This window comes from Excalfactoria chinensis, chromosome 2 (assembly GCF_039878825.1).
Source record: "Excalfactoria chinensis isolate bCotChi1 chromosome 2, bCotChi1.hap2, whole genome shotgun sequence".
Lineage (NCBI taxonomy): Eukaryota > Metazoa > Chordata > Aves > Galliformes > Phasianidae > Excalfactoria > Excalfactoria chinensis.
The window spans coordinates 55,167,506-55,193,956 of NC_092826.1; the positions used below are offsets into that span (position 1 = coordinate 55,167,506).

The 26,451-nt window shown below is 37.2% G+C and overlaps 1 protein-coding gene across 1 annotated transcript in view; it reads left to right on the forward strand.

Annotated features, from left to right (window-relative positions):
- Window positions 1–26,451, forward strand: part of ZNF407 (zinc finger protein 407) — a 332,775-nt gene that overhangs the window by 222,130 nt on the left and 84,194 nt on the right. Inside the window, exon 8 of the mRNA XM_072330112.1 lies at window positions 14,005–14,183. Within this exon, the coding sequence (XP_072186213.1) occupies window positions 14,005–14,183 (179 nt within the window). The remainder of the gene's footprint in view (window positions 1–14,004; window positions 14,184–26,451) is intronic.

Below are 26,451 nucleotides of genomic sequence, written 5' to 3' on the forward strand. Positions count from 1 at the left end.
ATAGAATCATAGACTGGCCGGGGTTGAAAAGGGCCTCAAAGTTCATCTAGTTAAAATCCTATTCTGTGGGCAGAGCCACCAACCATTAGATCAGGCTGCCCACAGACACATCCAGCCTGGCCTTGAATGCATCCAGGGATGGAACATCAAAAGTTTATTTCTACCCTATATTACAGATGTTGTCTTTCCTTTTGCCTGTTTTCTGACTGTCACATCCTTTTCAGCATTCAGACTGTAATGTTTCTGATTTTTCTCTTGTTCTTCCATGCAATGAGTGGCATAACATCATTCTGTAATGGTATCCTCTCAAGTCAATGACTGAGCAGTGGGAACATACCAGTTTTCTTGGAGCCAGTCTTCACATCATAAATACAGGATTGCATTTCACCACAGGAGTATAAGAAAGCCTGTACCCTTCTGGTGAAACCCTACTGTTGCCAAGACTGTGATAGTCTTTAATGGCTAAAACCTCAAAGAAGCTTGAACAGCTGGAAGCCTGCATTCAGTTGAAGTGCAGTTTCAGTGCCTAATTCCCATAGACTCCTTAGCAAATCTAATCTCTCATTGCTAGGACTAGTAACCCAATACCTTTCATGAGAATTAAATGTATATATATAGATTTTTCAAATACTCCGGTCTATGCAGTCTTAAGCACTGTCAGGACCAGCCTTGGCAGCTTTAGTCTGGTGTTGTTATTAAACCTGACCTTAAAATATGTGTCTCTCTGAATGCATTTCTGACTGCATTTTTGTTGTTGTTGTTTTTCTTTTGCTTTGTTTTTATATTGTGTCATTATTATATAGCTGGAGAAAGGGTAGCATTGAAAGCAATGGATCTTAGAATGCAAGCTAGAATATTTAGACTGTTTTCTTTAAAGCACAGCTTTCTAATCTATAACCGAGAAGTATTTAGAAAGAAATGACACCAGGTTATTATGAGCATCTTCTTCTTTTACTGTTCACTTCATGATAGTAAGCTGCTGTTCCGCAAACCAGTGGAAGTAGCCCTGATATATTCAGTCTATTTCCATCCCCTCAGGAATGAAAAAAAGCAACACAAGCCTGTATGCATCCATTTGGTAACAAAAAAGAAATAATCATATGTATAGCTTTCTGCATACATTCCTACTATTTACTTAATTTGTGCTTACTTTTTGGAAAATACTTGGATTATTTATAATAGTTGCACAGTAAACTCCTACAGCCTCTAAAGAGGTATGTGGATTAATGACGTCTCAAAGAATTGTTTTACAAGAGTACTGTGGTATTTTTAGAATGTGTGCTTAGTTAAAACAGTCACTAAAGGGATGTTATTCACATAGACAGCATCTATTGTACAGAACCTATGGGTGGTTTTGTGGGTTTGTTTTTACTGTTTCTGCATTCTAACTTGATTCTGTAATGTTCTTCTGTATACATATATATGACATGAAGCCTATGAATATGTCTAGTTGTTCTAAAGTTAGTTGTTGCAACTGTGGTGCAAAACAGGTTCAAAAGAATCTTTTGGTTTTATATTAAAAGTGAGGACTGTGGGATTCTATTCCTTTTTATTATTATTATTTGTTTTGGGTTTTGGGTTTTTTTTTGTTTTGTTTTGTTTTTTTGTTTTGTTTTGTTTAAGAGTGGAATATATGTTTTCTTTAGCTGTAAAAGCACAATCAAGGCAACATGATAAGTGAGTCAGTGTTGTAAAAGTAAAACTAATTTTGCCTTCACTCACATGAGCTATAGAAGGAGGAAGCTTTATTGTCCCTGGGAAGGTGATAAGGCAGAGTAATTGTATATTATACTGTCCTGGAACATCTGCCTGAAGACTGTTGGAGCAATTCATCTATCATGGACGATACAGCATGTTTTGTCTTTCTGCTTTAACCCATCCCCACTGCTGGTCTGCACGAAGGTTTTGATAGGGACTGTGCCTGGGCTGGGGCTCACATTAATCAGTCCCCTTGTTCAACACTCCAGCTGACATAATTACAACCTGCGCACAGCAGTTATTCAAGTCGAGTCCTTGTCACTCGTGGTGCGAAACTACACAGCTCAGATCCCGAAGGAGATTGCCTTATCACACAGAACAAGGGCTCACAGGAGTTGAAGAGAATAGAAATGGGAAAATGTCTTCCGGGAGTACTATATATTCCTTTAAAATAAGACATTTGAGAGACTTACAAGGGACAAAGGGAAGCATTGTGCAAGGTCTGAAATGAACAGGTTATTATTTTTAAAAGGATTACACGGGCCATTTTTGTGAAATGGACATGGATTATTAAATAAATTCGGTGGTCTCTCTCTCTCTTATCATTCAGTGACTCTGCCCTATTAGTTTTCTTCAGAAGTGATAAAATAGTTTTTGACTTGTATAAGCTTTAAGTATCTCTCAGTAGAAATCATCAGAACACAACTAATAAAAGTGCACGTATTATATCACTAAAATTGGCACACACATAAGGGAAGGTCCACCAGAATCAGAGTTAAGGGTGAAGGAAGAAGCATGCAGAAGGACTTTCAAAGATGAGCAAGTTCATTAGTTTCTGCTCTAGCATGATATGGGAATGTGAAAGATGGAGCCAAAGAACGAGTTTCATATTTTACCTTTCCCTTTTCTCAGGTTAACCCTCTGTGGTCAAAAAGGCAAGTCCATATCGCAATCTATACCAAATAAAAGGGGGTTATTCTCATGTAATATGGTATGTTGTTGTTGTTTTTCATTAGGACCAAGCCTTTGCACACATGATCAGAAGGCTTTTCCTTGGTGATTATTTTCTTCTTGGGTTTCTGTCAGCTTTCTGAAGCAGTACACTTCAGGCAATTCCTGTGCTTCTCAGTCAAGACTTAGTCTTTCCATGATTTCTCATCTAGTCAAAATACTGTATCTAATATTCAGACATAGTTACGTGTAGTTGAAAGAACACTAATGATTTATTCATATAACAATATATTTAATTTGAGTGGTCCAATATGAAACAAATAATTTTACAAGACAACTTATCTGGGACTTTGAAGTCTGAAGAAGTGCCAGAAACACTTAGTACCAGAAAACCTTATATATTTTGCTCTATGTACGTGCACTAGGTACGCTAGGTAATTTAAATACATAGTTCAGCACTTTCATTCAACTCTATTCCATCCAGTATCCCTTAGTAAACTGTGTAGCATGCTGAACTTGATGTGTTGCTGTACTTTGAAAACCTGCCTATGTGAAAACTACAATTTCTTACTGATCTGTAGGACATCCTTATAGGCAGATGTACTCTCAGAGGAACAAAGAATAAGTTTTGCTGCTTCCTGCTCTCAAAACAGAATTTCCTTGGGTGAATGATGACTGTGAAGTAAGCTGAAAGTACAGAGCCAAATGCTGCATTTACTTATTTTTGTGCAGACAATGGCATTATGAGGACATAATGTGAAGAGAGTGATGTTTCTCCGATATATACTTTCAAGGCGGATCTCAGATCAGCCAATCAATCATATCTCCAGTGAAAGAACCGAATTTGACTTTCAGAACCTAAGATGGTTTTGCAGTATTGACAGCCAGGAAGGATATATTTTAATTTGCAGACTGAACAAATTTCCATGACATCATGGTAACAATAAATGTCTGACCTCACAATGACATTTTTCAGACTTAAACTGTACTTCTTATAGACTTTAAGCCCGGAGAAAGCCTTAAGCTCAGCCAGTCTGACCTTCTATGTAAAATAAACTGCATGTTTTTTTTTCCCCTTTGCTCTGTATTGAGCCTCCCATGTTTGACTAAATTTTGTCTTTTAGAAAGATACTTAGGTTGGATTTGAAAAGACCTAAAGTTGGAGAAGCCATTCACCTCACTTGAAGGGCTAATTGCTGTAATTGCTGAAGAAATTCTGCTTTATTTCTCATTTGATTTTAACTATAAATCCTAGTTATTATTTTTGATTTTGCCACAGATTTTTTTCAAAGTTAAAGTATCCCTTAATCACACCTTTATTCTATTACTCATTCCCTGGGCTCAGACGTAATAAGTAAAGCAGAGAGTTTTTCAGTTTTGGTGTGTTCCTTCCCTTCCTCCTCCCTCCCTTAATTTGTATTTCCATTTATAACCATTTTGTAGCTTTTTGTGTCCTTTCTAAACGGTAGGCAGTAATGTGGGAAGTAGATACGCTGTAATTAGTTTCTTCTTTTTCACAGAAAGAAGACTGCATCCTTACATTTGTTTGCTACTTTCTTGTTTATACTTCTAAAGATTACATGGAACCTTTGTTCTTACAGCACCACCCTGGAAGCTCACGTTAAACTGTTGTTTTGCTAATCCCTAAACTATTTTCAACCTTCATGTTTTTCACTGTATTCTATCATTCTGTGGGTTACCTGTATGCTCTGTGCAGAGGCATGATACCTGATGCGTGGCTTTGATTGAACAGACCTAGCTCCTGAAAGCATTCTCGCTCTCTATGACTTGTGTCATTATTAATAATCAGGATTTTTTAATATACTTTCGACATGCATAACAAAAGTGCATCTTTCAGACAATTAATGCTTATTCCAAAGATAAATTGTAACATTTGAAATGAGGAAGAAAATGACCATCTCTTTTTGCATGGGGGTTTCAGGCTGGGATACAGGGCAAGAAGAAGCAATATATTAGCATTAGAAAAAACCCTACTTTGAACGGAGATTGTACAGACCACAGTGCCCTGGATGTGAATCCAGGCTGCAAAGCAACAGGATTTGCCCTCTAGGGAGCCGTGTTGTCACTAAAATGGCTGAAGGAACTGACACAAAGGCCATTTGGAAGAAGTGCCATCTGCATCTCTGATTGACAGGCAGCCTTTAGGGTCTGCTGCTATCCTTTCTGACTTCAGCAACATTAGGAGTCCAGATTCATCTCATTGCAGCCTTTAAACTCCGCACCCTTTCTTAGGCTCCATCTGCACTTTTATATTTGAGAAAATACTTTATAGGTTCCCGAGGATATACAAACAGACCCTACAGAATTGTTCAGTAACTTTATGTGGTCATTAAAGGAAGTACAATAGGGGAAAAAATTGATGTTGAAAGGGAAAGTGTGTCTTCAATTAAATTCCTTCTAGCTTTTTGAAAAAGTGGATGCTTTCCATGGCCTCATTTCAGCAAGATATTTGATCATGTTCATAAATTTAAACTTGTGAGTCATCCTTTTCAAGTCACCGGGGCTGCTTGTGCTTAAGCTGCACAAGTGCCTAACTACCTTGCTAAATCAGGGCCTATGATGCTTAAAGCCCGGTCTCTGTCCTTACGCCACTGCAGAAATGCCATTTCTCAGACCAACTTCTATTTTATGCCATCTGCTCCACCAGGAACAGAAAGGGGGAGGGAGGAAGCCCACGAACAATGGAGTGATTATTCTCCATTACTGTGAAATAGATGAACTCCACCTGCTATTGCTGCCACTTAAACCTTGGCTGACACGGTGCAGCAGCATGCTGCATGCAGCAGGCCTCAGCTTCCCTCATGCTGAAGGCAGGCCTTGCCGGGAGGCGCACGAGCCCAGCAATGGCAGGGCTGCCTCTGTATGCAGGGAGGCTGAAGTCTGGTGTCCTGTTAAATGTTAGGGAGAGTTTTCAGCAGGAGGCTTTGAAAATGTACTTTCTTTTCTTTTCATCAAGAGCTGAGGCACATGCTCTGCCTCTCCTTCCCCCTTCCACCTGCTCCTCCTCCCACTTTTTGTGGTAGACATAACTTCTAGCTTTCTGTCTGAATGATTCCTATTAATCTCTTCCTGAAGAAAACAGAGTTAATAGGAACAGTTAAGGCAGGAAGCCATTATTCCCTTGCAATGCAAGGTTATTTTTTGCAAAAATAAAACTTTCTTTATGTAGTGAAGTGTCGTGAAATGACTGAAAATTCATGCATTGGTCTCATCACCAGCGCTGTTCTTGTACATTGGTTGTTCACAGTGCAGGGTTGTAACCTGCCTTACAGATTCCTAACTGGTAAGCTAAACTAGACCACTTCACTTCTTATTTCCCCTTAGAATCAGAATTGCCCTGAAGTTGCCTTTAAAGGAGTGTGTTTTGACTGTGGTGACTGACTCTTTTAGCACATCTATTTGTAATGAACAGTTCTTTGAAATTGGGATGTTTGCTCATTGTAAGTAAAATAGTAAATCTATGACCAGGTTACGTTTTGGACATGCTAGTCTGCTGAATGGAGCTGTGGCACAAGCAGTAATTATCAATCTTCCATCATTTTCAGTGCTGACGTACGAGTTTTTTGCTGCTTCCCTACAGGGCTCAGCTACTTTTTAGCAGCCAGCACTGGACATCTGTCACACATACTGTATGTCATAACAAATAGATCATTATAGAAAAAAATGCAAAGCTATAAATGTAGAAAAGCAGCGAGTGTAACGATTATTATCCCAGGGTGTTTCTACAATACTGTCAGAATAAATCCCAAATACATTTTTATTATTTTCTTTGTGAATCTGGCTGTGTCATAAAATCTCATTTAAACATGTAAATGTAGTGTGCTCTCTTTTATGGTCTACTTCATATTTTCTGAGTGACAATACATGCAATGCATGGCAAGACATGGAAAGCACAGCAATGTAAGCAGCCACCAGATTGTTAAGCATGCATTTTGTGGCACGATGTATGTGTATTGTGGTCAGTTTATCTCAGTATGGTTGAAGAGCATCAGCTGTAGACTGATGTTCACTGCAGAAACAGCTATAATGGTACAAGATGTTGCTGTCCCCATCAGTTTCTTGCCACTGTTCACAAGAGGTGGACAGCATAAGGAGGTGCCTGCCAGCAGGTACATAGGCAGAACTGAGCTTGCATTAGGTACATTGTAGTTGACCTCCCAAGTTTGCCTGGAGCTGAATGCTGCTAATTCTAGCAACAATGCCATAAGTCACTTGATAATTGAAGTTGGTTGCACAGCTTGTCTATTTATGTGATTCTTTCTTCTTTATTTAAAACTTAAAATACAAGACAGGATTTTTGCGTGTAAAGTAGAAAAAGTGAGGAAAAGGTTATCTGGGTGTACGCTAGTAATAAAAAGACTGAGAAAATATATGAAAATGTATCACATTTCTCATATATGTATGCACATTTATGTTACATATGTGTGTTAATGTATAATTACAATTACGGTTCTGTTATGATGATGATGTTAATACATTTCAAAATGTATTTTTGTCCATGACATTTTCGTTTGTCTTTTACTGTGTCTTGGGCGATAGTGTATTGACCTCTAGCACTCCTGTCAAGAAGGTGTTGCCCATTACATTCTTTACATCTGTAGTGGAAATGCTAAGTCATGGCCTGAACCAGTGATTGAGCACCTGGTGGGAAAGCAGGGCCAACCCAGGGGAGCTCAGGTGCATGCAGTGCATCTGAGTGACAGGATGGGGTGGAGCCAGGATCATTTAAGGGTTGGAAGTGGAGATGAGGGCATCTCTTGCCAGAGATCTCTGCTTACCTGTGACTTTCCAATGGTAGGCAGCTCTTTTCCCTCATTACTGCAGCTGCTGCACTTGGGCTTGTTCTCATTTGCTGAATACTTTGCCACCCTGCTAGTACCACAGTGCTTTCCGTCCCATTACAGAATTATGCTATTGCTCTGTCAGGTGCCAGTTTTCAGACAGTTTAATGTGAATAAGAAATGAAAATAGGTAAGAAAGGTAGTGTTTTCAGATGTAGCAATGATGCAGGAAACTAAAAGGCCTCCACACAACTGAATGAACAGGAGCTCTTGGCATGCTGAGGAGTACTGAGGAGCTGCCAGAATCCAGGTTTGGCTGAGAATCCTGAGAAAAGGGGATTTCTAGCATCTGTGTGTGTAGTATGTATGCAAAGTGCTTTCTGGTATTTACATATTAAAGTACTGTTTACAATTGAAAAGGATTTAGGAGAAGTTTGGTGATTTCCTGAAGTGGAATGGAAAGAACTCTGCCTCCGTACTAAAGCTGAACTTCCAACAGGAGTTTGGATAGCAGAGGAGCTCTTCAATTGAGCAGCAAGTATCAGACATTCAGCAGCATCTATTAGCTGGATGCCATAGTGTAAGAAATATGTTGAATTGTAAGGATGATTAACTGCGGTGTGATTTGCCTATGACTACAGTGGATTCTCGTTTGCTTTACTTTGGATTTCAGTGTGTCTCAGAAAATAATGTTTTAGCACTAAACAGTTTGCACTGGACAAACTTTCTGTGAACTGAGGAATCCATAAGGTCAAGCTAAATGTTCTTTATGACCTTGTGTTTTGAAAAATCCGCGATTCTGCTTTTCCAGTTAAAATCAGACCTGCAATAACCAAGGTCAGTTATCCAAATTAGCTGGCATTTTCTGTAAAAAATACACGATATTCGTTTGTTTGTTAGTGTCATCAGACATTAACCAAAGAGGAGCCTTTGATATGTACTGTTTTCTTGGGAAGTTTGTTTTCATCATAGCTGCTTGGATCTTTGAAAGAAAGTATACAGTGACTTTGCTGTTCCTCAGTCAAAATAGTGCCATTTGTGTGCTTCTCATCCACTGCATAGCAGGGTATAAACAGTGCAGAAGACCTTCAGAGTGCTCTCTGTACTAGAGTGAACTTGATTCATACTGACTAGCAGGAAAAAAATAGAAATCTTTTCACTCAGTTGGCTGTATCGCCGTGTTTGTTTTCATGTTGTAAATAGTGACATCCATGGAGCTGTCAGAAGGCCTTTAGGTTATATGCGTTTCTCTGCAGCATGAGAATATTTGTACCTGGTGTCCTGGAGAAATCTTTTTGAAAAAGGTTTAGTTTGTGCAAACATGACCCCTGTAAGGTGCTAACATTTTAAAATCTGAGTGAGATAATTAACTTTTTTGCCTCATTTGTACCTTCAAAACCTTCTGTTTCCATGTCTTACAATAAGCACCTTTCTGAAAACGTCAGGCACTGTATAATGGAAGAGTTACTAATAGGAAAGTGAAATTAGGACAAATATCTTAATAGAAATAGCTTATTTGCTGCTATATTTCACAATGAGGTTTTCATGTTGCTGAATACAATGCTAATATATTATTATGTACAAAACCCTTAAAAATATTGAGGTGTTCATGTTATTGGTCATGTTTAGAATTAACATAACAGGTTTTATGAACTTAATTTTTTTTTTTATTATTATTATCTTCAGAAATGCCACATAAGTGATACCTTCACTTTTGGACAGTCCCAGCTGCAGCTAGCTGCTGAATGCTGCTGTTTGCATGGGCTGCTTAAACTAGACTGCTGACTGGGAAGGGACTGAGCACGATCCCTTCCTGCCAACCAGCAGGAGGACTGAACCACCCTGCATAGGGAAGGGGTGTCTGAGGCTTGTCTCTTACCACTTGTGTTACTCCCTGGCTGTCTAGGAGTCATAGGGAGGAGCCATAGGTGGGGAGTAGTGACCCATGCTAACTCAGACTTTCAGACTGACTATTTCCACCCAATACAAACTTGCTCCGAGGCACATTGTTTCTTGCATGATTCCTTGCCACTGACTTTGAATTCTCACTTATGCTTCCTGCAAAGTATGCCTCTGTGTTCTGTTATTGTACATCTCCTAGTAGTATTGCTGCTTTTAATGGGAAGGACCTAGTTTTGCTGAAGAATCCAGTCAGTGTCTTGCCAGTGCAATTGAGAAAATGGCTGAGTAGGGACAGTGTTCCAAGGATCAGAGGAACAGCACTGTTTTCTTCCTTACACTCTAGTACTGATAGGACTATTGGGAATGGCTTTAAACTAAAAGGGGAAGTTTAGATGTGATATTAGGAAGAAATTCTTTGCTTAGAGGTTGGTGAGGCGCTGGCACAGCTGTCCACAGAAGCTGTGCTGCCCCATTCCTGGAGACACTCAAGGCCAGGTTGGATGGGGCCCTGGCAGTCCTGCCCATGGTGGGAGGTGTGTCTGGGTGGGCTTTGAAGACCCTTCCAACCCAGACCATTCTGTGATTAGGGTGAAAGGCAGTTAGGAAAACTTTTGCCCTGTGTACCAGCAGCATGCTGTTTCCCCATCTTTCTGTAGATGTTCCGTGTTTTGCTTCTAGCACAACATGCTATTTTGGTAGCTGATAAATAAGAGAGACAATGGAAGGGTGAGGGCAATGTAAATAACTTCAGAAACTTCTCATGCGAACAAAATTTTTTGTCAATTTATTCTTCTCCTAACCTTCCACTGTTCTCTGTACTCATCTACCAAGTAGGTAAATGCTACTAAGGAGCATGTGAATGCACTAAGGGTTATGGTGTGCAGCATTTGGCTTTCTTGACCCTCTGTGCATGGTGACTGTGCTTGCAGTTAAAATGCTAATTTCTTCTCATCCTTGCAATAGCTAGAATAGCTAGTTTTGCCTTAGACTCTACTATAGATGAGCTTTGAACCTCACTGTGGTAGGATATCATCAGAGATGTCCATTAGAGGCTGAGTATTACTTGTCATTACAATACCCACACAGCTTTTTTGCTGTGGTGTGCTGTTTCTGTCTCAAAGGTTATCAGTATTCAGAGATTTGGTTTCAAGGTGGTACAGTGACATCAGAAGTAACTTGGAGATCTTTAAAAGCCACCTGACCATGGGCCTGGGAAAAGGCTTCTCTCTGTCTCTACTTGCGCAGAGGGATAGGGTAAGATGACCTCCCTCCTGTTGGAAGGGACAAGATTGAAGTTCCTTTCAATCAACCATTCTGTGATTGTGTAGCAACAAAACTTTACAATGGACAAGTTATTACTGGCTTTTGATATTCCAATACTTAATTTGTCAGGAAAGTGAAATAACTGGTTAGTGGGAATGAGCGTCTAATGTCAATATGAATGTGTGTTAGAACAGTGATGTGAATGCATCACTATATGAGGAACACTGAAGATAAAACAAAAAACCCAACATTTTTATCTTCAGCCAGAGAGAAGCTATCTGTTACTCATAAGCAATGGCTGGATGTCTCAGGAGAAATTTGCTATCTATCTCCTTTTCTTCACAGTTCTGTCCCTTACAAGAAAGCAGGAGCTTTCCTGGCCATAAGTAAAGGAAATTACATCTACACCCTTCCCAATATATCAGTGTTTGATAGAGGAAGTCAAACAGGTTTGTTGCCCTTATGGGAAGTATGGGCTGATCTCCTTACATTTCCAGTTCTTCTGCAGTGTCTCATGTCTTCTTTCATCATGTGTAGCAGTGGACAACCAAGAATATATTGAAAGGTTTTCCACTTCCCTGTAATAGATTTGTCATGGAATTTGCGTTGTCTCATAAACCTCTCTCTTCATTTCTGATAAGAAATGCAAGGAGCACTAGAAAAAAGAAATTTCAGTTCTGCTTCTCTGCATCAACATTAAATACAAACCCACAGACTATAGCTTCAAACTAATTAAGTCTCTCTAATGAGTGCCCTTCCTGTTATTTCAGAGTGTGGAAAAAATTGCCAGAAATACATACATTTGATTTAGAAAATGCAAAATGGATCATAAGGAGAAAAGCATACTTATATTAAGAAATAATGATAATAATTTAACTAAAAAGCTCTGGTTTAGCCTTACTGGAACACAGGCTTATTATTTTCAAAAGATGCTTTTATTTACTTGCTGCTGTAATATAGAGTGGGACTCAAAACCAGACAGACTTTATTCAAACATTTTCTTTTGTGCTGGGCTCTACATTGCCAAATTTCAGAACAAAGGGAATCTTTATCTCAAAGTTTATAGACTCCTGGAAGCTAATTTTATAGCACAAAGCCTGTCAAATGTTTAGCTATCATCACTGTTGCACTAGTATAATATTTTAGTTAGATGCTTATCGCAGCACAGCTTTAATGAAAATGCGGCACTGTTTAAAATCACAGAGGTTCGTGTTTAGTCATAGGCGATGCATGGAATTGTGGTGTGCGTTGTGTTGTTTTTTTTTTGTCAGACATACAATAACATATTCGTACAGTACTTGAGAAGACTGCTAGCAAAACAGATGAAGCACATTGAATAATTAAAAAAATAATAATTATATGCGGTACACTTTTGTCATGTCATATTTAAGGATATCACTTGGCTTCAAAAGTGCTTGGATTTGCTAGTTGTTACCTTCCTGGTTTACTTTATGATTTCAATTGTTGCATTGCAGCCTAATATGAGAGGCTGTTTGGAAGGCCTTGTGATCTCATATTTTTCATTTTGATTAAGTCTTTCTGAGCTCATCACATGGAAAAAAATAGATTATTATTTTTAATTTATTTTGATTTCTCATGATGGACGTATCAGTATGTGGGCATGTTTAGACACAATTTTACTGAAGGCTAAATAAATGATATTTTAGGATTGCTCTATTTGAGTGGCTGGAGCAAATTCACAAATCAAAGGAGATAGGACTGGCCTTTCATGACTTGAACAGGCTGGGTTTTCTTCACAACTGTTTCATAGGTTTCCACAGATCCTTTATATATTTCACAGAAATATTTCAAAGCAAAAAGTTTTATATATCTCTCCTGAACATACTATGAGAGCTGAACTAAAAGAACCCAGCCATTTTATTTCAGATTTGTATGCTCTACTTTAATCTATTGCCCTTTAAAGTATAACCCATGATAGAAGGTTACCAGATTGTCTTCTGCTTTCATTGCAGTGTACACTATACATTTTTTGTATAAAATACATGTTTCACTTTAAGAACATTTATGAACACTGTAATTTTTTTCAGGCCTGAATTCTGAAAGATGCCGAGGACCAATATTTCCTGTATTTTTCAGTGAACATAAGTGTCTTCCCTGACATTCTTAGGAGTCTGATCATTATACTAGTATATAGCAGATGGAGCTGACAGAGGGTGAGCTTTGGCAGCACCGTAAGGCAGATATCATCTTTACTATGACCATCTCCAATGGAGAGACAAGCACTCCAACAGAACTTCAAGCTGCTACTTCCAGTTTATTATGGGGGTCTTTTTTTTTTTAGGTGCTCGTTACTGTGATATTTGTAACAGTGACAAGTAAACAATCGGTTGCTCAAAATACTACCATTGTCTGTTTGAGTGTTTATGAATGTTTGGTTGTCTGTTATTTTTTCTTTTAAGCTAAATTAATGTTCTTAATTTAAAGCTAATAGTGTACGGTGCTACAAAATTCTGCAAAAGAAAGTGTTGTGCGTAGACCATTGTCTCAAAAATAATCATTGGTTATTTCTGCTAGAGGTAAATGAAATAGCAGTATACCGTATGTGGCTTTTATTGCACATTCTGACTAAGTACAAAATTGTAATGCAAAATAATTTTTGATTAAGACCAACAGGTTAAAGACTGAAAATTAAAATCTACATCGTGGATCTCTTTATATTTGCAAAGTAATTGTGTGGACTTCCTCTATTCACTTTTTCTCAGTAATATCATTGGAGGCATTTCCTTGAAGTGCTTAAAACTGATTGCGTATGTGTTCTGACATTTATATGTGAAAACTTCAGTGATTGCACAGCTGTTTTTCAGGTGTAAATCACAATCTAAAAGGTGTTAACAGCTCACTTTTATAGGAAAAATCAACAAGGTGAGGCAGAAGTCTGTGGAATATCCTTAAGAAAATCATTTGCTGAAATTCCTGTAGGGTCCAAAAACTCCATAGGGTAGATTTACCTGAATACAGTCGGATATGCTGTAGGTATCCATGCATATTAATAGAAGGGATTATTCAGGGCCTAGAGCTCAGGATAGTTACACAAGCACTAGTTTTGCTTAATTTCTCTCCATCACTGACTACTATCTAGAAAATTAAAAGCAGTAAGACTTCTGCAAATGTGGGAACTGTTCATTTTGAAATGCATCTGATTCTGATGCAGTGTTCAGTTAACCTGAAAAAGCTTTGGGAGCTTTCATGCAAAAAACAACATCTGTACAGAACTTAAGAATGTAAGAACTGGGCAGATAATGAAAAATGAGTGACAACTACCCATTTTCTGTTATAACACTAGATTTTATTTTCAGCTAGAGTTTGAATGATTAGTAGTGAATAAATTATTATGTAACTTATTTCTTATTTTTCCATTCCTTTTCAGATCTAACTGTGCTGAAAACATCCGTAAACACATTTTGCATACAGGAAAACATGAAGGAGTGAAAATGTATAACTGCCCTAAATGTGACTATGGAACCAATATTCCTGTAGAGTTTCGTAACCACTTGAAAGAACTACACCCAGATATTGAAAATCCTGACCTGGCGTACCTACATGCTGGTAAGGTCATTCTTTTCTTTGCTTACAAACTCTTCACTTTTCCAGGTGAGCATGCTTAAATGATAGTAGTAAGTAAGCTAGCTGTTCTGTTCCTATCATTTATTCTGAAGAAGAACATGATTTTCAAATGTGTTTGGTCCTCTGCAAGTTTTCACAAGGGGAGAAGGTCATGCATCAAGCACTGAAATCCATTCATGTTTCATAAGCAAGGATTACAGTCCAATTTCTGAACATCAGAAAGTTGCTATTAAGATAATGCCTCATTTTGAAATTTTGTTGAGACATTTTAGAGAATTTTTTTAACATATGTAGTAAATCCCCTAAGAATAGAAGACCAAAATCCCGTAGGAATACAGTGGCAAAGGAATGAACTACAAAAATTGCTATATTTCATTACAACAGAACAGTGTTTTGCATCAGAGATCTAACAATAACTTCCATGTATGTTTTGAGGCTTTACACTGGAGAGCACACATGAGAAAATCACTGGAGGAATGCAAAAAAGAATATTGATTTGGGAGCAGGATTAAAAGAAAAAGTTTGGGATGCTTTCTACTTAGAAAAATGTATTTATTTACATGTTGCAGGGATTGTAAAGTTCAGAACAGAAGAGCAACAACATTGATTTTTTTTTTTTGAGCATAGGAATGGGAGAAAACAGTTCAGTGAGAGGAGGCTAGGAACAATGGTAAACTTGAATGAAATTTGAACTTAATTCAGGAGAGGCAGATAAGTTAGACGTTGCTGAGAGGATAGAGAAGACAGAGGAGAGGGAAAAAGAACAGATGGTGAGAAGAAAGAGTTTGGAATTCCCAAACTCTTCCCATACAGAAGAGGAAGAAGCTATGTGGGCCAGATCTTCCTTAAGATGCAAATTAATCTTCTGATAATGTCCTGCTATTACTACTGTTCTGTCAGATTTGAACCTTCTTCTATAAGAAATTATGTCGTAATTTTTGAGTCACGTACACATGATAAAAATGACCTGAGTGAAAGCTCTGTAGCACTCTGCGGAGTGTGCACAGAAGTTATTTTAAAACCTTTCAGTCATCTCAGAATGACTGCTTACTTTCCTGACTAGAGGCAGTGCGTAATTTGTACCATATATTTCTATTTGCCAAATACTCCACTTCATTTTGGAGCCAATCATCAGGTCGTGTCAGCATATGGTGGATAATATCTGGATGTACAAAAAAGTGCCAGTTGGCAGAATACCAATTTTAAAATAGGTCAGAAAACTGATCACGCTTTGCCATAGTTCTGACTAACTTGAATGAATATTGAACTCAGCTTAAATCCAGACAATGCTGGATTCTTACTGTCATAATCCCACTTAAGATAATGTAGTAATTAAAATGCTTTCAATGGACGAATATACGTTTCTCATATGTGAAAGAGGTAACACTGGTAGAACTACTGACATTTTTCTAAAATTTCAAAATCTGTGCACTGCTTATTCAAAACTCAATATCTAACCAAACTAATTGCTCGTTGCAGCATAATGTGGTTAAAACTATTGAACTTGCTTGTCTTGGCAACATAGGAAAACTGTCATAAATGTGTTGCATCCTAACAATATCTATTTTTTATGTATTAATTTTTATACAGGAAAAATTCCCTTACGCTTAATAGGGTTCTGTACTAACATATTAGTATTAGTAAGAACTGGCTGTCACCTCATTATTGCTCTGCTAGTCCAGAAGTGGTAGAAAACCAAAATGTTGAAATATTGCTCACATAATTCCATTGCTAAAATGACGATATTGTATTTTCCTTTTGGGAAGAAACACCTCGGTGATACTTCTGCATTTACATCAGCCTTAAATTAAAAGGTTTTTCATTTCTTCTGTTCAGCCAATTTCTGATTGCTGGACATTTGTGAGTTAAAGATTCTAGAGAAGAGAGGAATGAAAAGGTAACTCCTGTGCCCTGGCTAACATTACTTATCAAAGTAAGATTTGTTTTCTATCTGGCTGATGGTTACTGATTCCTTATTGGTCATTGCTGCTACCCACAGAGAATCCACAATACAATGTAGAACATGCTAGAATCATAGTAGCATAGAAGTGTCATACAAGAGCATTTTTTTTTTTCTACATTAACATATTAGTCTTTTCTGTTATAATAATATTGCTTTTTAATGGGAAAGCTTAGCTTGTTCAAGTAGATTAGAAATAGAGTAAGCCTCATCAGTGGTGAAGAGATGGACACCAATTCCAGCCACTTCCCAGGACCATAATAAATTTCACTGGAATCTGCCAAGAGTGGAACTGAGAGATTCCTTTAGGATGTGGTTGGGAGTGAAGTTTCTTTCACATTTGTGACATTGAGATCAGCAATTGGATTTATAACTCAGAGTTCATGGTCTTTGTAGTAATACTATTTTCTGTCCATTTTTCTTTGGCAATTAATACACCGTTATGTGGAGTCTGTGGCAAGAGGGAGTTTGAAGAAGCTGCCTTTTGAATGCTGTGGAATGGAGAACATGTTAGCTGCTATGTTAATAGGGAGGATACTGTAATTGATATGTGACAGCCCTTTCTGTTCTGCATCTTTGAAATCCTTTGTGATGTGGGGAACTAATATATGGAAATGCCATAAAAATAGGTCTGCAGCTTTTCTTTCCCCTTGTTGCTATACGCTCTATCATACAGATGTACAGCTGTGTTCCTATTTTCCCTTATAAACATTAAGAATCACCATTTTCAAACAGTAAAATTCTAGAGAATACTGCCGCCTTTAGTTTTAAAACCTACTTCCTTTGAGCAGCAAACCTTTAATGCACGCATGCCAACAAAGGTATATGTGCATATACACATAAAATTACAGACTGCACTTGCCATATTCTCCTTTGAATACCAATCTGAGTGTTTAACCTCTTCTTTTTACACAAATCATCAAATCTGGTTTTGAAATGTCATCTTGTTTGGTAAGAGCTTTATGCCTGTCTCTTGATATTCTAAAACCCATTTTCTCAAGTTGCTTATTGAATTTGAAATTTTGTTTTATTATTTTTTTTTTTTTAATAATCATCATCCAGAAATGTAATGATTGCTGATTATCAACAATATTTATTTATTTTTTCATGGAGTGACAGTTAAGACACTGAGAGATTTTATAGTTGTTCTAGAACTGAAATGGAATATTAGCAAGCTGGGGGTTCCTGCAGACAATGTTTTAGTTATGGTAATTTGTTTATAATGGAAACTATTCATATTATTGTTATACACGCACAAATCTGAAGATTTGTCCTCCTGAATGTGATATTAATGTAATAAGTGGATTTTCGTGTCATGTTGAAGGCCATGAGTTTGGTTTTGTTTTTTCTGAGCCACTCATCATGGACTTCTTATGATAAGACTACTTTAGAGTAAGCTGAAGGAATTTTTGGATATGCATTGCATTTCCAAGTTTCTTGGATGTTTGTTTCCTCCCAATTGATGCTACTTCTCAACAATGAGTTTAACTGAACCTGAATGCTTTGACAAATGGAACAAGAAAATGACCAGTACCTGTGGTAGAAGATAAAGAGATGGGTTCTCCAGCTGTTTTCCTCAATGCTTTGTCTGCTTCCAAAAAGCATTGCTTGGTAGTGATAATTTTAGTTTGAAGTAAATGGTCACCATTTAGGAGCTCTTGTCTTATAAGCATTATGATACTGTTATGATGCATTATTTATATCCAAAGAAAATAATACCCATGAATCGACATCTCCGTTATTCCACTAGCTGCAGGATCCATGGCATCTCACTGCGTGCATTGTAGTCTTGTGTGGCTACTAAACTGACCGCAAGGCAAAAACATCTTCAGTATGAAGAAGAGCAGTTTACTAATTATTGTTTTGATTGCATTGAAAGTTATGCAACAGTATCATTTTTATCTGTATCATTTTCTGTGTTGCAGAAATGAACGTGATCTCTGAGAATGAGTGCTGTTCTGGGAAACTGGAATAACCCTTTTTGTTCTGTGTTATTCTTATAATGGGCTTGCTCTCTGAGTTTCCCCTTGTACACATTAGATGAAATGCTGACATAGTTCAAGGCAAAAAGAACTGCTTAAAAATGATTTCACTGTAGTCACTTATGTGATTACGGAACTGCTTAAGACATCGAACAGAAAATTCAGAGCTGTTCTACTAATTTAGAATTAGTGGTCATGAACTATTTTTTCTGAATTACAAAAAAAAAAAAAAAAAAAGGAAGGCAGACCAATTTATTGTATTCTTTGGTACGTCCCTTCTTTCCTTGAAAGCAATCCTATGCTTATGAAGCATTCGAATTATCCAGCATACTCTGCATGTTTCTGCCACCCTGGGAGCACGCAGGGGTGGAGGACTGCTTATTCCTTTCAATCCTGGCAGAAGGAAAAGCCACATCCCCTTGCTGTGCAGCCCTGTTCTGGGGCCTCCTTGGAAGAAGAGCTCTGTGCGTGTGCCGCCGTGAAAATTATAGGTGTCTCTGGGGTTGGGCATCCACAGAACAAAGATCATGATGATCGTGTTTTGGCAGTTTGCTGCCTACGTGGTGATTGAAGGCTTAGTGCTCATGAAGAGTTACATAATTCATGACCAAAATGATAGATAGGCACTTGATTATAGTGTATGAGTTGCTTCACAGGGAGAAAATATCAGATGTGAGCTACTTCTAATCTAGCTGAGAAAAGCCCACGAAAAATAGTTATTGACTGCATAGTCAGACATTGAAATGAGAAACAAGGTGCAAACTCTTAAGTATGAGTTTGATTGAGCTCCGACAGCAACTAGCAGAAGAAATATTCCCTGTTCCAGTCTTCTGAACTTTGAGAAAACTGCATTTCTTCTTGGAAGATAGCTTTTAGGAAGGCCTGAGGTTGCTGGGCACACCGCAACCAATACTCATTTAAGATAATTTAATGGACTTTGATGTACCAGAAGTCAGGCTATTATCTAATGGTCCTTTCTGCTCTTCAATCTTAAAACAGCCTGTTGATAAGGGTTCTGTCTAGAGTGTGTAGGTGCTGGAACAGCTGAGGACGCATGTAAATTCTCTCTAGTGTGGTCTTCTTGGAGATGGCATTCCCATCATCAACACTGAATTCTTTCTCTCTGAACCTGAAGTACATGTGGCTGACTGATAGATATATCTGCCTCTCTGAAATGTAGTTTGAAATTCTAAATAAAATGCATAGGAACAGATGTATTTTTAACTTTAAGTGGTGTTAGAATAATTCCTTGGAAATTCTGCTTTTCTGTTTGGCTATTCTCTTCTTTTGTTATTGGCTTCTGAAATCTGACATAAATGAAAATGACAGATCAATTAAGCATCTGTTCAGCAAGCCAGGCCTACATCCTGCTCTTTTTTTATTTCAGAACAGTTTTAGCTCTTCCAAGGAGCAGTGGAAGGAGAAAAAACAAAAAACAAAAAACCAAAAAGTTTACAGTAAAATCACTTTTATTCATTAGTTTGAAAAATATTTTGTTGAACTTTTTTGTAGTTTAGTTTTCAGAAGGCTGTGCCCTCCACACTTTTCTCTTTCCATTTCTTTACCTTCTGAGAAAGCAAGCTGTACCAGCAAGCTGCAACCTGATTACATCATCAACAAGGGACCAAATTGTGATTCTATCAGTTGTAACAGTTGCAATATTCATGAACGGAATTCTGAAAGTTCAAATAGTTAATCCCAAATAAAATTGTGATCTTTATCCCACTTGACAGCTACATTTATCAAATTATTAAGAGAAAAAATTGATTGCTAAAAGTTATGGTGTGATCTATTATGTGATTTTATCAAGGTATAACTGTATTACCAAGTGGAAACTGCAGACTTATTCAGAATGTGAATTGGACACACATAAACTGATAATATAGCAATTATATCAGTGTTCTAGAGCTTTTCTATTTTAAATTTATTTTTTCCTTTATCTTTTTACAACCTCTGACTTTTTAGTAGAAAATCCAGAGTTGGAAACAAATTAGGAAAAATAAAATAATAGTCTCTGTTTACTGTTATAGTCACTGAATTCATAAATTCAGTGAATGCTGTTTATGGGTGAAATAATGGAAGTGCAAATCAGTTAAGGCCTTGTGCAGACATGGATTCCAAACATTAAGTACAGCCTCCAAAGAACAGCTAAACAATTCTATTTGAAAGCATATTAAACTTAGTCTTGATGTAGTTGTACTCTTAGTCTTTATCATGGCTTACAGCATTTAAAGTATGTTTTATTTAATTTAAATCAATATTAAAAATCTGCCATTGCTAGGTATAAGCAAATCAGGTGTGAGATTTTTCTGTAGGAATACTGCTTGGGTTGTTAGTCAGATAAAACATTATTTTTGATAGCTGATATACTTAAAAAAAAAAAAATAGAAAAAGAAAAGCAGCAGCAGCTCTGCTTCAAACAGGTTTGCTCTTGTCATAGCTATTAGTGCCAGTCTTTCAATAGCACGTCATGTTGATTGGCAGACACTCCCTTTCCTCTTTTGTGAAGAATAATAATTTCAGTGTGTGCTTGAAATAAAAACCTAGTATAAGTGATTTGCTGTTTGTAAAGGAGAAAGCTAGGTTCCTTGTAACCTATGTAGATTAAGTATTATTGTGTTTCAGGGAAAATTAATCTACATTAACAACAACAAAAAAAAAACAAAACAAGACCCTAAAACAGGAGTCATTTGATTATTTTTGTATCTTCTGTCTTCTATTAGGAGGCACTGTATGCCTGGAAGAGCTTTCCTAGCTGCTGCCTCTATCTGGGTGGTCATGGCCACAGAGTTGGTACTTTCCAGGTAGCCACTGACATGAAGAAAGATGTGATTTTTATTTATTTATTTATTTATTTTGCTTGTGTAATCTATAGCTTTTGCTAGTTCTGCTGAAGGTGTTGGTCATTCATTTCATGGTTTTTTAGCTGCTTGTCCTGAAAAGTCAGCATTTTGTGCTGCTGAGTGACATGAAAGAGAGTGCTGAAGTATTTTGATGCAAATATTCCATCATCTAACATGCAAAAAAAGCGATCACTGTTAACATTAGTAATATTGCATTCAGTGAATGCTGTTCTCAAATGAGAGTGAAAAGCATAAATCTCATTAAGGAAAAAATGTTTGGGATATAATTTTAAGGAAAAGGAAAAATATTACCTAGACCAAAGTCTGTAAGTTCTCTTACTGCCTCTGATCAGTGGGAGGATTGTTTGTTACAGAATGCACCATTTTTCTAGCAGATTTGATGCCGTGCCGTAGGCTCGTTACACAAGTGTTTTTTGTAATCTGTAGCACCAGTGACTCTCATAGTTGTAATCTGGCATCCTGTTAATGCCTTTCTGCCCTCATCCCCCTGCTCAGGGGGTTTCCTGCCCCTCATTCTTCTCGAAAGGTCCATCCCAATTTGTAATAGGTAGCTAATGTTCTTCCAGAGTGACCTGTTTGAGTCTCCTTGCCTGTGTCTAAATAAATAATCTGGGGAATGGAATTCTGTGATATCTCACATCTGCTTTCCTGTCGTGCTTCTTTGTGCTTTCCTGATTCCTGGGGAAGGAACGTTTCACCTGACCTGGGTGTCAGCTGCGCCATACTGCCCAAAACAGAAGTTCTCATCAGTTTGGAAATGATAAAACCAATGACCCGTCAGGACCATTGAGTCCAGCTCCTGGCTCCACACAGAAACACCCAAAAATCAGACCATATGCCTCTGTTGAGTCCTTATGTCCACCTATCTACCCTCAAAAAATCATCAAACAGACAGAGGTCGGCTTCCCAAGTTCTTTGTAATCCGTTGCATGATGTTGGTAGCCACATACTGCTTCCCTACTTGTGTTCACGAAGACTGTTGCCTTTACACAGATGTCAGATTCACCGATGAAAAGGAGGTAATCTTACTCCAAGGTATTACTTCATTACGCTAATAGATATTAAATCCTTCATGAAGAACACGAGACATATTATTGGCTATTTTCTGCTAAAAATAGGATGTTCTAACATAAAACTTTTAAAGCAAGGCTTAAATATTAAAGTAGAGAAGTAGAAGACCCTTAAGATGAGGTAGCACATCTAGGAAGGCAAAGTAATGAATTCTGCCAGGAAAAAAATGTATTTATATTGGTATGTGGTAAATCTAAGTATTAAAGGAAGCATTACTATTCAAATATTAATATATAAAAATTCTGAGATAAACACAAAAATCAATATATTAATTTTATCAAGAAAACATTTGAAATAAAAAATAACGATGAACTTTGCAGAAGCATGAAAAAGTAAAGATGCATATTGTACAGGAGTTATGCAGGATGTTTTTAAATTTGGAGATTGTCCACCCATAATATTATAAAATTGAATTTATTTTCCTATGAGGAGAAATTCTTTTACGAGTAGATCTCTTAGTATATCATCCAGGGAGGTTAAGCTGGAGTCCCAAGAAATACAAAAGTCTTAAAAATTGTGTTTGCTAAGGCAAGCAAAAGGTGTAAGATGCAACTTGAAGAAGAAAGTGAAAATCTTTATTTATAATATGTGATATTATAATATTATAATGTGCTGTGAAATTATATATCCAAATATATGTAAAATATAATAAATATCTATATAGAGTATTAAAGGCATCATCCCTATTGTGAACTAATTATTGAGGGACAAGGTTTAGTGGGAAATATTGGTGAGAGGTGGATGGTTGGACTGGATGATCTTAGAGGTCTTCTCCAACCTTAGTGATTCTATGATTCTGTGATTACTTGGAGAATTGAACTGAAGTGTACTTGCAAGACCTGAGAGCACACTATATTTCAGTGTTAACAATATACCAAAGTTAACTTTGCCTACATAATACCACCACCTGTTGGCCTTTGTCAATGTGGCTGTACGTTATTGAGTGGACATTAAATCTTCTATTTCATATGAGGTACTACCAACATCTCAACAACATGCAATGAAAGAGTGTGCTCCTAATAAATCATTTAAATGATTATTATATGCAAGTCTCTTTTGATTTACTTGCAAGTCATTATCTCATTTTTTTTTTTAATTATAGAATTGTTTATTAGACAAAATGTTGCTACTACACAAAATAGAAAAAATAATACCAAGTAATTTTGCAATCAGAAATGTGTTTAAGTATATGTGGATAATGATAGATAGAGGAGGACTGAATCAAGCATTACTTGTACACTTTACTAGATCAAGTCATTAGCGAGGAGAAGTGCCCTCAATAGTAATTGCTCCAATGAATCAGAAATCATTGGCATTCCATGCTGATTTTTAAAATTTCTTTTGGGCTTTCTTTTTGTTTGCTTTCATTGATCCAACATATGCTGCACCGACATTCCATTAATTTCTTGACGTGGTATCTTGGTTCTTGACCTTTTGCAAGCAGGGATGCCTTGTGTGTCTGGTACACGTGTTCTTTTGTACTTCTTCTAATTTCTACTTTCCTTCCAGTAGTTCTTCATAATTTTTCCCATCTTTTCATTTACCAGGTCTTTGGTACCTTTCAAATGCTAAATGCTCTCCCATATATCCTTAGTAACCATGCTGGATTTTTCTGTCCTTTTTAATATTTAGGTTTTATTGGATGAATGTAGATTGCACCATCTCTAACTGTGCCTTAAATAATTGCCACTTAAGGGAATTAAGAAGTACAAGGGAAGGAAAATGCTGACCCATAGACTAAGCAGAAGGAAAAAACGTTCCCACTGGGTCCAATTTCCTAAGAAGGACCATCAGGATAGTGACTAGGACCTGAAATTATGGGCTGAATGACCTCTAAAAAATTATCAATTCAAAGAGGAGCTTATCTGTAACTGTTTGCACTAAAGGAAATGAAGATAGGTAGAAGTCTCACAGAAGAAAGATTGTTTCAGTTTCTTGGTGAACATAGAAGAGCGTGATATGAAACCATCATATAAATACATTGCATGCAGACTCTCTGTAATTCTTGTATCATGTAAAGAAAACACGGAAACAGATATCATCACTCTTAACTCCTGATGCGTCAGCTAGTTGAGGAACCCTGGTTCTAAATGGGAAGATAAATGTACATTTTCTGAATTTCAGATATTTTATGCAGGTCTTGCATTTATTGGAAAGAGTGCATGCTCATCAATATCTAATGTCAAAGAAATCAGCTGTACAAAAACTGCTACAGATCTAATACAGATATTTTCCTTCTCTAAGCCATTGCAGTCTGACTTTCATATAGTATTCACTGATAGTACAAAGAGACCTTGAAGTGAATGCAGTTTTTGTGTAAACTACATGGGAACCTGTGCATAAATGAAAACTTTGGGCTACAGATAATACAAATCGCTGGCTGAGCTCCACAGTACTGGGCTAAAGACACTGCCGCCCACTATGGAGGCTGGACTGTGAAAAGTATGAGATGCAAGACACTGGGAGCAAAGCTGCTGCACAGGTTTCTGCACAATGCTTAAGAGGATTTTTCAGATACTTGAAGGATCGATTACTACTCAAATGGCATTGCAGAAACCTATATATGATTTTTTTTTATTTTTATTTTTTTCCCAGAAACTGGATTTTCCTTGTCAATCAGTGTATGTTGGAAATAGTTGGTTCCTGTATAGTTTTTAGGAATATAATGGCATCTCAGAGGTGGTCAACAAACTTACAACAAAATGTTAAAAAAACTACCATATGGCACTCTAAGCTATGTCTGCCTCCTTTGTGACTTGCCAAAATTGTACATTTTAGTCTAAAAAGTAATAGCGGATAAAACTTTTCAGAAGAGTTTGTTGAAGATTTAGAAGACTTGGTCCATTTTGAAGTTATAGCATCCAGAGGGAACTTTAGAGATGAAAATATCTGGGGCAAGGGGGGAGGGCAAGAAAAAACCTTGGTCATCTAGTTGTCCCAAGAGACACTGAAAGTTTTTAGGAAAACGTTTTTTATTTAACATAGATTTTAGAGTCGGGATATGTATTTGAAATTTAGATGATTTCCAAAAACTTCTAAGAGGAGAATGGAGGAGAGGCACCAATTGCAGAAGGATTTGGTCAAACTGGGGATAGTGGCCAAGTACTTAGTTACATAGAAAGTAAATCAATAAAATCAGGTTTGTCTCAGGAATGTAAAGTACTTCAGCATTGTTATCTTCTCACTAGAAATGGAAAGGGGACGGGAGTTTTACGTTTGGCATTATGCAGATATCCTTTACCTAGAGGTTGGTGAGGCACTGGCACAGCTGCCCATAGAAGCTGTGGTGCCCCATCCCTGGAGGCACTCAAGGCCAGGTTGGATGGGGCCTTGGGCAGCTGAGCTGATGGGGGGCAGCCCTGCCCATGGCACAGGGTGGGGATGGGTGGGCTTTGAGGGCCCTTCCAACCCAAAACATTCTGTGATTCTGTGATCTGTTTGGAAGTTTTACAAAACTTTTTTTTTTTTTATCATTCTGTATACTTTGCTTAAGTTAAAAGCACTTGTGCTTTTTCTTAATAAGAATTTTGAAAACAAATACCTTTATTTCATAAAAATGCTAGAGATACACTGAGATGATTGAATTATTTTCTTGCAGATTTTTTAGAGACAATCAATGTATTCATAGGCTGATTTCTCCTGATGCTGATGGGCAGAAAAGTAGGTGTCCTTCTTGGAAAATGTAGAAATAGGTTTGTTATAGAAAGAAATTGTACCTTAGTTTAAAATTTAATGTGTTTTTGATTAAGTAAGCTCTCAGTGCAGTTGAATTTGACTCTTGTAACATAGTGTTGCATTACATTTCCCAAAGCAGTTCTGTTTTTCCACATGTGGTTGTGTCCCTTTCACAGGCTTCACAAGATATCCATGTCTAAATATTGGTAAACATCAGTATCTGTTGTTTTGTTTTAGTGTTTTAGGTTAGTTTTCCATGTACTGTCTCTTATTTCCAGGGGATGGTAATTGTACACATGTATCTACATTAGAAAATTGTGTGGAAGTAGGTTTAAAGATGACAGATAGAAGAATTTCTAATAGACTTTGGCTACATGGACAAAAATAAGCCAAACTCTAGTCCTCATTTTTTGTGACTTTCTGAATGTAAGTAGATGAGTATTAGCAGTTAGTAGCATTGGTCACATATTTACGACCAGGTTCCTTTTTTTCTTTTTAAGAATGTATAGAAGATGTATTCTAAGCTTTTTTTTTATTGAGCCTGATTTTTCTTGGAAAGCCCACCTTATCTGACTCATATATTTGAATTAAATTTTTCCAAAGAATTGCATGTAAACATAACTGCTAAAGTTCTGGTGAGGAAGTACAGCATTAGGCATAAGAAACTGCAGCGTTCAGAATATGAAGCAATAGAGCCA